Source organism: Eublepharis macularius, chromosome 19 (genome assembly GCF_028583425.1).
Source record: "Eublepharis macularius isolate TG4126 chromosome 19, MPM_Emac_v1.0, whole genome shotgun sequence".
Lineage (NCBI taxonomy): Eukaryota > Metazoa > Chordata > Lepidosauria > Squamata > Eublepharidae > Eublepharis > Eublepharis macularius.
Window position 1 is genome coordinate 15,805,502 of NC_072808.1, and position 12,237 is coordinate 15,817,738.

Genomic DNA, 12,237 nt, shown 5'->3' on the forward strand with positions numbered 1-12,237 from the left:
GGATCTTAAGCAGTGGCTTATTCAGTAAAAAACCCTGTGTTTAGGGCATATTGGACACCACAGTGCCTTTTTAATAAAAGTTTAAGCACACTCTCTCATTGTTAGCAAAGTGATTCACAAAATGCATCTCTTAAGTGTATGCTTTGGATATGTTCAGTCACTCAGCACTTTTGGGAGGAAGTCATCATTACTCGTATTAATTTTGTATTAGAAAACTCATTTATTTTTAAGGATGTTAATGCACTGTTAAACTACTTGACTGTCTCTTGGAATCTAACTGATGATCAACCATGCCCTTACAGTTGCTACAAGACTTACGCTTCAACATGGGAAAGACAAAAGCCCACCTCTTGTAATTCACTGAACTGAGGACCTTATAAATTTATCAACATTTGAACGTATCGCATATCGGTGGCAACTGCATATGGACTTATTTTGAGATCTTTTGAAACCTTTTAAAGATACTTATGTATAGTTTTGCCAATAGTGTCTTTGTAGCCCGCGCTGTTTTCTTTTTCTTTGTTTGCGCTAATAAAATAATAATTTTAAAAATGATGAGCAATAACGAGGAAAGAGGACGTCAACCCTTTCCCTTCGCCCACTGTTTTTGCCCTGCGAATCTCTCCTTTCCCCAGCTGAATTAAAAGAGGCAGCAGGAGGGATAAAGGTTTGCAGGAGAAATGGACTCAGAAGAACCGTATAAACACCTTTGGCTGCCACCTCTCCAAGCCAACAACACCCTTGCCTCTGATGAACGCTATCCAATAGGTTCTAGCTCACTTTACTAACCTCCAAGCGAGGCCTGGAGTTCTTCTAGAATTCATTTACAACAAATCTCCAGGTGACAGATCAGTTTATCTGAAGGAAATGGATGCTTCAGAGAACGGATTCTATGGTGTCACGTCTCTGCTGAGCTCCTTCCCTTCCCCCAGCTCCACCTTCCCTAAACGCCACCTTCTCCAGCGACTTCCCAACTCGGTGCTGGCAACTCAAGTTCCAAGCAATGTTGCCTTCACTGTTGTTATACATTTCATAGAATCATAGGGTTGGAAGGGACCTCTAGGGTCATCTAGTCCAACCCTCTGCATAATGCAAGAAATTCACAGTTACCTCCCCCACCCAACACACACACCCAGTGACCCTTACTGCATGCTCAGAAGATGGCAAAACGCTGCCAGGATCTCTGTCCTGGGGTAAATTACTAAGACGATCAGCCTTGCCCTGGGCATGTAAGAAGGGGCTGCGAGAACTAAGCACTGATGTAACCCTTCCTGCCCTCCCTCTCACGATCTGCCTAGGTTCACAGGATCAGCATTGCTGTCAGGTGGCCATCTAGCCTCTGCTTAAAAACCTCCAAAGAAGGAGAGCCCACCACCTCCCAAGGAAGCCTGTTCCACTGAGGGACCACTCTATCTGTCAAGAAGTTCTTCTTAATATTTAGCTGAAAATTGTTATACAATTGTTATACATTGTTGTGATACAATTGTTATTGTACGAGCTCATAAGGAAAAGGGCTGAAGATGAGCATCCAGGGAAGGCACTTGGGAAAATCTGAAGAAGCTCTCCCCTTCTTACCCAGCTCCTGTTCAGAAAGCAACTGAGAGCCAAGCTACAAGTGACGCCTGACACAGGTTGGACACTTGTCAGCTTCCCTCAAGTTTTGATGGGAAATGTAGGTGTCCTGGTCTTGCAGCTGTAATGGAGAGCCAAGCTGTAAAACCAGGACGCCTACATTTCCCATCAAAACTTGAGGGAAGCTGACAAGTGTCCAACCTGGGTAAGGCGTCACTTGTAGCTTGGCTCTGACATTGTCCTTAACAAATAAAAAAAAATCATCTCTTGCAAATTAAAGGGGAAGCACGAAGCACTTTGCCCAAGGAACCCCCAAATTCTGCAGCTAGCTCATGGGAGCAGAGGGAAAGAACGCTCAAGGAATGGCACACTCCACCACAAGGTTTTAAAAAGTCCAGCATTTTATATACTCAAGATTAAAATTTGTTCCTTCCCATAGGTTTGTAGGCCCGGACATCTTCTGGCCTTACAATTGATCCCCAGATGACAGATAGCAGTTCTGGAAAAGACGGCTGCTTTGGAGAGCTGAATCTATGGCATTATACCTCGCCCAAGTCCCTTTCCAAGCTCCACCCCCAAATCCCCGGGAATTTCCCAAAGTAGAGTTGGCAACCCTCCCACCCCAGCAGAGCATCTAAAGGTGTCTGTTCTTCTTAAGCCCCTGGGAAATTCCTGGAGATCTGGTGGGTGAAGCCTAGAGAAAGCAGGGTTCGGGGAGGGAAAGGACCTCGGCATGGTATAATTCCATAAAGTACACCCCCCCACACCAAATCAGCCATTTTCTCCAGGTGAACTGATCTCTGTGGTCCGGAGATCAGTTGTAATTCTGGGAGATCTCCAGCCACCCCCTGGAGGCTGGCAACTCTCGTTCTTCTGATCATTGACCTTTTCAAATACCCTTTGAGTCTACATCAAAGCCATCAACACAATGCCCACCCCAAACGGCCCCTTGCCTTTAGACTAGGTTGCCCAGGGTGACCTCCAGAAGACAAAAGTGGATCACAGTCTGGCAACTAGAGGGTGAGATCCTGCCAGGCCGGTCAGCACAGCAAGATGGACTTGTTTAAAAGGGAAAGTACCACTGGAGACTCTAAGGCCACCGTGCCACGTGGATGGAGGCTGCTTCTATGAGGTTCTGGCCCCGTCTCTTCCATAGGATTCTAGAACCTGCACATGAGGGTCTGTGACATCATTTAATGCACAGAAGCAGAGACCAGGACAGAGCCTAAGTCAGCAAGCAGAAGCACAGCCCTAAACCCAATGAGTACCCAGAGTTCATCCAGGGGAACATGTCCGGTTCTGTTGTTTTGTCCCAAGAAGAAACCACAATTCAGTAACCTCTGCCCTGCCCTGCTCCTTTTCCTGCCCCTCGAAGGGTTCTTCTTTTTCTGCATGTTTTGATGACTCTGGAGTTATCAGCTCTCCGACGAAGAGAGCTGTAGTTCTCGAAAGCTTATGCTACAATAAAGTTGGTTAGTCTTAAAGGTGCTACTGGACTCTGGTGCTACTGAAAAAGCCTTAAAACAGATGGTATTTACACATTCTCCTTTATTTCAATCCTTTCACAGTGGGGTCACTTGCTTCAACGTGGTATGAAACGCAGAAAAATGAAGCACACATTGCCAACAGCCGTAAACGTCAGTCAGGCCAATTCCCCCTCCAGGACAATCCCGCTGTCTCCTAATCCCCATCAGAGGCCTAACAAAGCATGTTTTTAAAAGAGTCTTTCTAAGAAATGTATTTATTGAAATCATTTTGCGGCTTCCGTCAGGTTTTACTGTCTGGTATAGAAGAAGCAGGCAGTTCCAGGTTTGGGGCCAGGTATGAGGAGATAAATTTCATTGGTGATTCCATGGGGTCAGTTACAGGCATTTATCCAGTAATTCAGATTTCTCCCTCGGCAATGATCTCTCCAGCCCATCCTGAGAAGAGGAAAAAGAAATACACACTGTACTATCATTGGAGAGCCATATAAAAACGTAAGCAAAGGGCAGTACTAAATAGTGGCTGCTTCCACACACGTTGGATAATCCACTTTCAATGCACTTTAGCAATCCTTTGGAAGTGGATTTTTTGTCCCACACATGGAAAAGCAGTTCCAAATGTTCACTAAAGAGTATTGAAAGTGGATTATCCAACGTGTGTGGAAGCAGCCCATGTGTGGAACAAAAATCCACTTCCAAAGGATTGCTAAAGTGCATTGAAAGTGCATTATTCAACGTGTGTTGCCAGCCTCCAGGTGGTCCCAAAAAGACAAAATCAAATATAAATGGGCACCCCGTGTAGTAATCAGGTTAACAAAAATAACCCTACAACGGAATAGGTCTACAAGACCAACAATTCCTTAATGAGCACCAATTAGCAAACAGAGAGTTTATGAGCGATTTGTATGAACAATACCGTACGTTTAAAGTGCTAGGTGGTCTCTCCAGTATGCACCTGACGAGGACCTCTGCAGGAGAAGAAGTAAAGAGTATTCTACACCGACTGAAAGACTTTGTGTTCACGAACGGTTGGACTTTTGCCTTTGGTTGTGTTATCTTGGAAACTTGTGTTGACTGTAAAGCACCTAGCACTTTAAAAGTAACGGTATTGTTCATATAAATCGCTCATAAACTCTCTGTTTGCTAATTGGTGCTCATTAAGGAATTGTTGGTCTTGTCAACCTATTCCGTTGTAGGTTTATTTTTGTTAGCCTCCAGGTGGTGGCTGGAGATCTCCCAGAATTACAACTGATGTCCAGGCCATAGAGATCAATTTCCCTGGAGAAAATGGCTGCTTTGGAGGTGGGCTGTACGGCATTATGCCCCCTTACCAGGCATCCAAGCCTTCTGAGTCCACCACAGCTTTCTTGATACAATCAATGTCATCCACAATCTCATCAGTGAGCAAATCTAGCCAGGACGAAGAAAAAAGCAATGTTGAGAACTGCACAATACAGCAAAATATAATAAATAAATGAGGGTCTCGTGGTAACTTAAAGATTAATATATATATTTTATTATTATTCCGGGGGAAAGTTTATGCTCGAGTATGTAGCCTTTCAGATGCCACAAGACTCTTCTTTTTTTTTTTTTGTAAAAATTTTTTATTGGATTAGAAACAGTCCATATCATTTACAATCACATTCCCTAAAATTTTCCAATTCTAACCCCCTCCCTTCCCCCCCCCTTTTTATTGACTTCCAACAGTTTTCCAACCCCTCATTCTATTTTCCCTTTACTCATATCAACTTTGATACATTTGTTAAAATATACTTTCAAATTCTTCTAAGCTTATCTATCATAATTGTGCTATTTCTAATTCCTTCCCTTACAAATGAATAATACTCTCTTAACCTATCTTCTTCAATGATACTAATAATATTCATTTTAATAATCTATGCTCTATCTTCTTCTTTCTAGTCTCTTCAGTACGGGACAAACAATTTGCCCCTCGTTATACATATCTTCTAATACTTCTATAAACATTGCATACATTCATGATAAATCAATCAATTTGACTTATATTCTATATATTGCTCTTTACTTCCTTTTACATATCCTAGCTATCTTAATTATCTTATTTCACCATTATAAAGCTATCTAACAAAAATAGTCAATATATATCCATTTAACATAAGTCAGTCTATTAAATCCACATTCCGTATGCTAGTCTGTTACCCTTATAATTCTTATATTAATAGCACTACTAATACTCTATATAATAATTAAATATGATATTTGCTTAGAATTATTCTGTTAACTCTCCACCCCGGTATAGTCACTTCCCTCTTCTTATATTATATTTCAGTAATTTTCAAACTGCCACAGTTCTCCTCCCACCTCCCATTTTTTCACCAGATATTGTTTCAGCTTCTCCCAGTTCTTGTTAAACTGCCCTGGGTCAAGGTCTCTCTGTTTTCTTGTCATTTTATCCATCTCCGCCATGTACAGCAATTTGTAGGTCCAGTCCTCGATAGTTGGCACTTCTTGTACTTTCCACTTCTGCGCATACAAAAGTCTAGCTGTTGCTGTCATATAAAATAACAATGTCCTATATTGTGCTGGGATATCCTCCATTCCCAAGTTCAGTAGCAGGAGTTCTGGGTTCTTATTAACTTGAAATTTTAAAATCTCACTCATTACTTTTGTTATTTCCCCCCAGTACTGCCCAGCTACCTCACACGTCCACCACATATGATACAAAGATCCCTCATGCTTTCTACACTTCCAGCATTTATTAGACATATTCAAATTCCCTAGCGCAATTTTCTTTGGTGTCAGATACCAACGATAGATCATTTTATAGACATTCTCTTTAATATTAGTACATGTCGTAATCTTCAAGGTATTTTTCCACAAGTATTCCCATGCCTCCATTGTTATTTCTTTATTAAAGTTTATAGCCCACTTCACCATTTGCACTTTAACTACCTCATCTTCAGTATACCATTTTAACAGTACTTTATAAACCTTTGAGATTTCCTTTTTATCTTCTTGTAAAATTACTTTCTCTAATTCTGAATTCTCCATTCTTATTCCTCCCCTCGCACAGTCCGAATAATAAAGATCTCTAATTTGTCTGTATTGAAACCAATTGTAGTTTGGGGACAACTCTTGTTGTGTCCTTATTCTTATTTTAGAGAATTCTATTTGAGTTATCTCCTTATACGTTAAACACTGTTGTTCATTATCAACCGTTCTTGGATCAATTGCTTCATATGGAACCACCCATGAGGGAGTTCCTCCCTGTAGGTAATCTTTATGTTTCTTCCAAACTGTGAAGAGGCTTCTCCGAATATAATGGTGCAAAAACATAGAGTCTGCTTTCATGCCACAAGACTCTTCTTGTTTGTTTTCTTGGCTACCAAACAATATAGCTACTTCTTTGAAACAATGCACGGTCATGAACTAAAATGACTTGGTGGCGGTAATGACGAATCCTCTGGCAAAGATTGGCTGAGCTGCCCTAATGTCACAAGAGGGCAGACTGCTTGTGATTGGCTGAGTGTTCCTGCTACTGGCTGCCGGTAGCTGCACTGTTGCTTGTTACATGTTACAATGGGCAGGGCAGGATCTACGGGGGGAGGGGGGTAGTCTGCCCCCGGTGCCGCCAGGTAGGGGGCGCCGGTAGCAGCTCCCAGCTGCCGGAGTGTGCAGGCGCCAATGCGGGCAGCCTCGCAACCTCTGCGCTGCCTTTTGCCTGCCTTGGAGGGCAGGGGGTGCCCGGCAAGCCGGCCGCCCCCTGTCCTGCGGGAGGCGAATGGGGCGGGCGGCTTCTCAGCCCCACACGCTGCCTCCGTCCGCTCTGTGTGATGATGTCACCAAAGTGACGTCATCATGCAGTGCAGGGAGTGCACGCGAGGCAGTAAGCCAAGGGTTGCCCCGGGCATGGGCAACCCTGGATCCGGCGCTGACAATGGGTTAGATCCAGACTAACAGTGAAATCCTAAGCAAAGTTACTCCAGTCTAAGTCCACTGAAATCAATGGGCTTGGACTGGAGTAACTCTGCTTAGCATTTCACTATAAATTATTGTAGTCTACTGCAGTGTTTCTTGTATCACCTCGCTATTACTGCATTGGTTTCCACCTTTGTAATCCCCTTTCTTCTTTGTTATTTGCTAGACAGTTTTTGTTTGTTTCCTTTGCTTTCTAACTCTGCAGTCCTGGTCCTATTGCATTGCTTATTGGATGTCTTAGGCTGTCCGATTGTATTGTTTTTAATATTTCATAATCCACCTTAGCGTTGACCTGGATGGCCCGGGCTAGCCCAATCTCAGCAGCTCTTGGAAGCTAAGGAGGGTCAGCCCTAGTTAGTACTTAGTTGGGAGCCCTCCAAGAAAGTACGAGGTCACTGCATAGAGGCAGGCCATGGCAAACCACCTCTGAATATCTCTTGCCTTGAAAACCCCCTGAGGGGTCACAATAAGTCAACTGCAACTTGACAGCACTTCCCACCACAAATCTACCTTGAGTGTCAAGAGAAAGGTGGGCAATAAACAAAGCAAATGAATGAATGAATGAATGAATGAATGAATGAATGAATGAATGAATGAATGAATGAATGAACGAACGAATGAATTTGTGATTTCCACCAGTTCCCCCTTCCTGCTGCAGACTCTCACCCCGATGTCCTTCCGTGGGGTCATTCTAACCAGTTACCAGGAGAGTGTTCAAACAGAGTTGCTGTCTACCTCAGTTTGCAAGGATGGGAGAAGGCGCTTATCCCTTTACTCTCCACTTCCATCCACTATGCAAAACTTTGTTATTAGCATTTTAAAGAAGAAAAGACGTGTCCTTTTCTTCCCCTTGAGTTTGCTAGCAAAGCAAAGAGCCACGTTTCAGATAGTAAAACCGAGTGGAAGTTGAAGAATTAAACCTCCTTTCTCTTCTCTGCACAGCCCCGGGGCAATTTGAGGTTGCAATTTGCACTGAATGGAGGGAACAAGACACTTGGACTTTGATTGGTCAGTCTTAGAGTCATCTTATGGAGAATGAAGGCCCACCCAAATAGGCTGGCCCAGTCAATCGTCTATTATTAGATTGCCAGGCTAGACTAGAAGATTGCCGTGCCCTGTGGAAGGCTGCACATCATTGCAGTTGTCTGTTGGCAGAAACTCGTACCGCTGCATGCTATATCGCATAGGTCCTTTGTGGTACTGTGCTGGTCAGAACACCAGAGACGACTGTTGATCTGGAAAATGCCATATTCGGAACTGCCGTCTGAATTCTGAGTCACTTTGGCCGTGTTGAAGCCGCTCGCAAAGTATGCCAGGCAGACCCCTAAAGGGAGAGAGCATTCCCACAGATTAATGAATTGTACGTGCTCGAGTTAATAAGGGAATTTAGAATGTGTCAACTGTGAGATGTCTCTTGCATAAAACTCGATTGATGTATCTTCCATTCATCCAGTCACCCAAGGCCAGATTTCAGGAGTCATTTCGTAGAAAAAGAGCTGGAGGAACTCATTAGCATAGCTCATTAGCATATGCCACACCCCTTGCCATCACCAAAAGTGTGTCATTGGCATAACTGATTTGCATATGCCACACACCCTGACATCACCTATCCTGGCTGTTTTGGACCCAATCCTGGAAATTCAGGGCTGAAATTGGGCCCAAAATGGCAAAAGGGGGCTGAAAATGGCCGAAAAGGAGCCCAAAATGGTCAGGATCAGGCTGCTGCTGAGTGAGAGAGTGATCCACCAGCCGTCAGAGGCCTGATCTGGGCCGTTTTAGCCCCAATCCAGGCTGAAACGGGCCCAAAATGGCCAAGAGTCACGTGGGCGGGGCCACCTGACATGTGACCTTTTTGGGGAACTGCTGGAACTGCGTTCCTGCACATTCCCCTTGAAATGAGCCCTGATTGTTGAGGGTTTGCAATTGGCCAGCTGAGTCTTTTTAAAAAATCAGGAGAATAGGATTGAAGTATATAGTACAAACGACAGAGCGGGATTGGAATTTGGGGTTGGATTCTGTCCGGTAGATCAGGGAGTTCTGTTCCAGATTCACCATTCTAAAGCAGAATGGGGAGCACGATGGGGGGGGGATCTTTCACGCAGAAAGGAGGAGGGAAGATCTGGAATCCTGCGATTCTTAATTTCTGTCTGATAACAAGCTTCCACCCTATTCATTGCCTAGGGGAATAAATGATCATAAAATTAAATAAAAACATTGGCTGTTCCCAAACTCCTCTGCCTGGAGTTTGGATGGTATTGTTGAACAGCAAATATAGAAAGTAAGAAATAGCACGCAACTCCTAGCCTGCATAACCAACAGCAACTCTTCCCAGCTTTCCTTTGGTTTGTGGGGGGGTCTTTACTGCAAGACGCTCTAATTCCTTCCAAAAAAGTACCCTCCTGTAGTAAGTAACCCTCCACAGGTTGCACTGATGTTGTTAGAGCTTGAACTGAGCATTGTGTTATGCAAACACCACCTTCAGCTTCTTCTATATTTTCTTAGACTATTGCTTTTTTTCTTTCTTTTATGTTTATTGTTTAAATAAATTTAAATTACATTTTGCAATGATACCTCTAGCGGAAAAAAAGACAGCTAAGGGCAGACATGATCGTATATTCACAGGGTGGAGAAAGTAGATAAAGGGAGCTTTTTCTCCCTTTCCGATATTAGAACTTGTTCGGCAAATAGGTTCAGGACAGACAAAGGAAGTACTTCTTTACTCAGTTATTAAGCGGAGGAATTTACTGCCAGTTCAGGTAGCCAACCTCCAGATGCAGCCTGGAGATCTCCCGGAGTTGCAACTGACCTCCAGGCTATAAAGATCAATTCCACTGGAGAAAATGGCTGGTTTGGGAGGTGGGTTATGCCCTGCTAAGGTCTCTCCCCTCCCCAAAACCCACCCTTCCAAGTGTCACTGCTAAATCTCCAAACGTATCCCAACCCAGACAACCCTAAACAGTGCCAGTACAGGTAGCAATAGCCCCATGCATAGAAAAGGGGGTTAGGCAATTCATGGAGGAGAGATTCACTAATGGTGCCTGAAGATGACTGAAGAGAATCTCCAATATACAGAGGGCAGTTTAGGTGGGTAGCTGTGTTGGTCTGCAGTAGAACAGCAGGATTTGAGTCCAGTGTCACCATAGAGACCAACAAGATTTTCAGAGTGTAAGCTTTCGAAATTCAGAGCTCCAAGGGGGAAATGTACGGGTCTCTTGTAAAAGCAGTTCAGGAGAGGTTTTTCCCACCAGGAAAATGGCAAAGAAGGAAAACATTCTCCTTGATAAGAAATCTTGACTTCTAAATTTGCAGAAGAAATAATTGTCATCAGGGCTTTTTTTCAGCTGGAACACGGTGGAACGGCGTTCCGGAACCTCTTGAAAATGGTCTCATGGCCGGTGGCCCCGCCCCCTGATCTCCAGACAGAGGGGAGTTTAGATTGCTCAGCAGCGCGGAGGGCGATCTAAACTCCCCTCTGTCTGGAGATCAGGGGGTGGGGCCACCGGCCATGTGACCATTTTCTCCGAGGGCAACCCACTGAGTTCCACCACCTCTTTCCCCAGAAAAAAAGCCTTGATTGTCATTTAAAAGATACACAGAAGAAATCATCATGGGAGAGGAGAATTATGTAAGCCACCTTGGGTCCCCATTGGGGAGACAGGTGGGGTATAAATAAAATAAATTAAATTAAAAATCAAATAATGTGTAGTGATAGCCATTGGCCACTAGGCTGTACAGCCTCTCAAGTACAGCATGTATGCATGAAACACAGTTTTCCACACAGAACATGGATACATGAAACGCTTGTCATCTGGAGTCTCATTTATTTATTTTTTTAGTATAGAAATGTTATTTAAAAAGAAAAGATATAGCCATAGAAAGTGTATAAAAGCTTTTCCAATCACTACATTTAAAATTAGATTAGAAAGAAACAATCGGAATGTATAATAGCAAAACTTAACTTACATACATACTCTAATACCAACTCTTTTAATTAATCATTTCCCTGTGTTTTATCTTCTTATTTTTGCATCATTCATTTCTGCTTTCACCACCTCTTGCTTTGTGCAAGCCTCATAAAGGCTGCTCAGGCCAGTTGGAAATGAAGCCGAACGGTTTCCTACCCACAAATAAACAAATCGACACCCTCCGCCCAGATGTCTGCCACTCACAGTCAGCCAAGCTGTAGCCCTCGAACCCTTCCAATCCCGAATGTTGCAGCATCAAGAGCAGCTCACAGCGACTAAAGGTCTTGCCTTGAGCTTTAACAAGAAGACAGGCAATCGTGGACAGCAAAAGAAGCACCTTCATCTCTGCCCCCTAGGCCCGATCTTGCAATCCCTGTTGCAGAGGAAGGGGAAGAGAAGATCTTTTCAGGTTGATTAGTCCTGCAAGGTTGGGGAGGGAGCATCCAGAGGCCAGTCAGAGATTGAAAAGCACATTTTGTTGTGAGAAAGTTGTTTTAGAAGAACATGGAGTCAAAAGGTGCCACGGCCAGTGGAAGGGCATGTGATGGGGGGGCGGTGAAGAGTGCAGAGCTGCCATTCTGGACCAGCAACTCGTGAGAGAGCCGGCACGGTGTGGTGGTCAGAGTACTGGACTAAGGACCTGGGAGGCCCAAATTCAAATCTCCACTTTGCCATGGAAGCTCGCTGGGTGATCTTAGCCAGTCACACACTTGAACAGCATGTCTGTCCTTGTGGTCTTAATCAGGTAGAAGACATAGGACACTATGTTTTACACTGTCCTTTTTATGGGTCCATTCATAATAAATTCCTGAAACAATTTCGTGCACATTTTTCTGGCTCAGATGAGGAAAGTATTCAATTTCTATTAGCTGATATTTTTCCTCCTGTTACTCTCAAAGTGGCTGTTTTTTTATCATCTATAAACAGGGGTCATCTCGTAGAAAAAGAGCGAGAGGAACTCATTAGCATAACTCATTAGCATAACTCATTAGCATATGCCATGCCCCTTGCCATCACCAGAAGTGTGTCATTAGCATGCCTGGTTTGCATATGCCACACCCCCTGACATCACCTATCCTGGCTGTTTTAGACCCAATCCTGGCCATACAGTGCCAGAATTGGGCCCAAAATGACAAAAAAGGGGCTGAAAATGGCTGAAAAGGGGCCCAAAATGGTCAGGATCAGGCCACTGCTGAGTGGGAGAGTGATCCACCACCTGTCAGAGGCCTGAACTGCGCCATTTCGTCCCCAATCCAGGT

At 43.9% G+C, this 12,237-nt stretch overlaps 1 protein-coding gene across 1 annotated transcript; it reads right to left on the reverse strand.

Annotated features, from left to right (window-relative positions):
• Positions 1–3,278: 3,278 nt before the first annotated feature.
• On the reverse strand, positions 3,279–11,321 carry LOC129346595 (sperm acrosome membrane-associated protein 3-like). The gene is made up of 4 exons (XM_055003937.1): positions 11,183–11,321; positions 8,179–8,337; positions 4,388–4,466; positions 3,279–3,494 (listed from the first exon to the last, which is right to left on the reverse strand). Exons 1-4 carry the CDS (start codon positions 11,319–11,321, stop codon positions 3,431–3,433), a joined length of 441 nt encoding a protein of 146 aa, XP_054859912.1. The 3' UTR covers positions 3,279–3,430.
• Between the last annotated feature and the right edge of the window lie 916 nt (positions 11,322–12,237).

What these genes read in the sequence shown, in the direction of transcription:
- LOC129346595 (XM_055003937.1), bottom strand. Translation starts at nt 11,321, where the DNA reads ATGAAGGTGCTTCTTTTGCTGTCCACGATTGCCTGTCTTCTTGTTAAA. An exon ending in ATGCGATATAGCATGCAGCG is followed by an intron (nt 4,467 to 8,178) that starts GTACGAGTTTCT and finishes CGTCCTGGCTAG; the next exon opens with ATTTGCTCACTGATGAGATT. An exon ending in TCAGAAGGCTTGGATGCCTG is followed by an intron (nt 3,495 to 4,387) that starts GTAAGGGGGCAT and finishes TCCTCTTCTCAG; the next exon opens with GATGGGCTGGAGAGATCATT.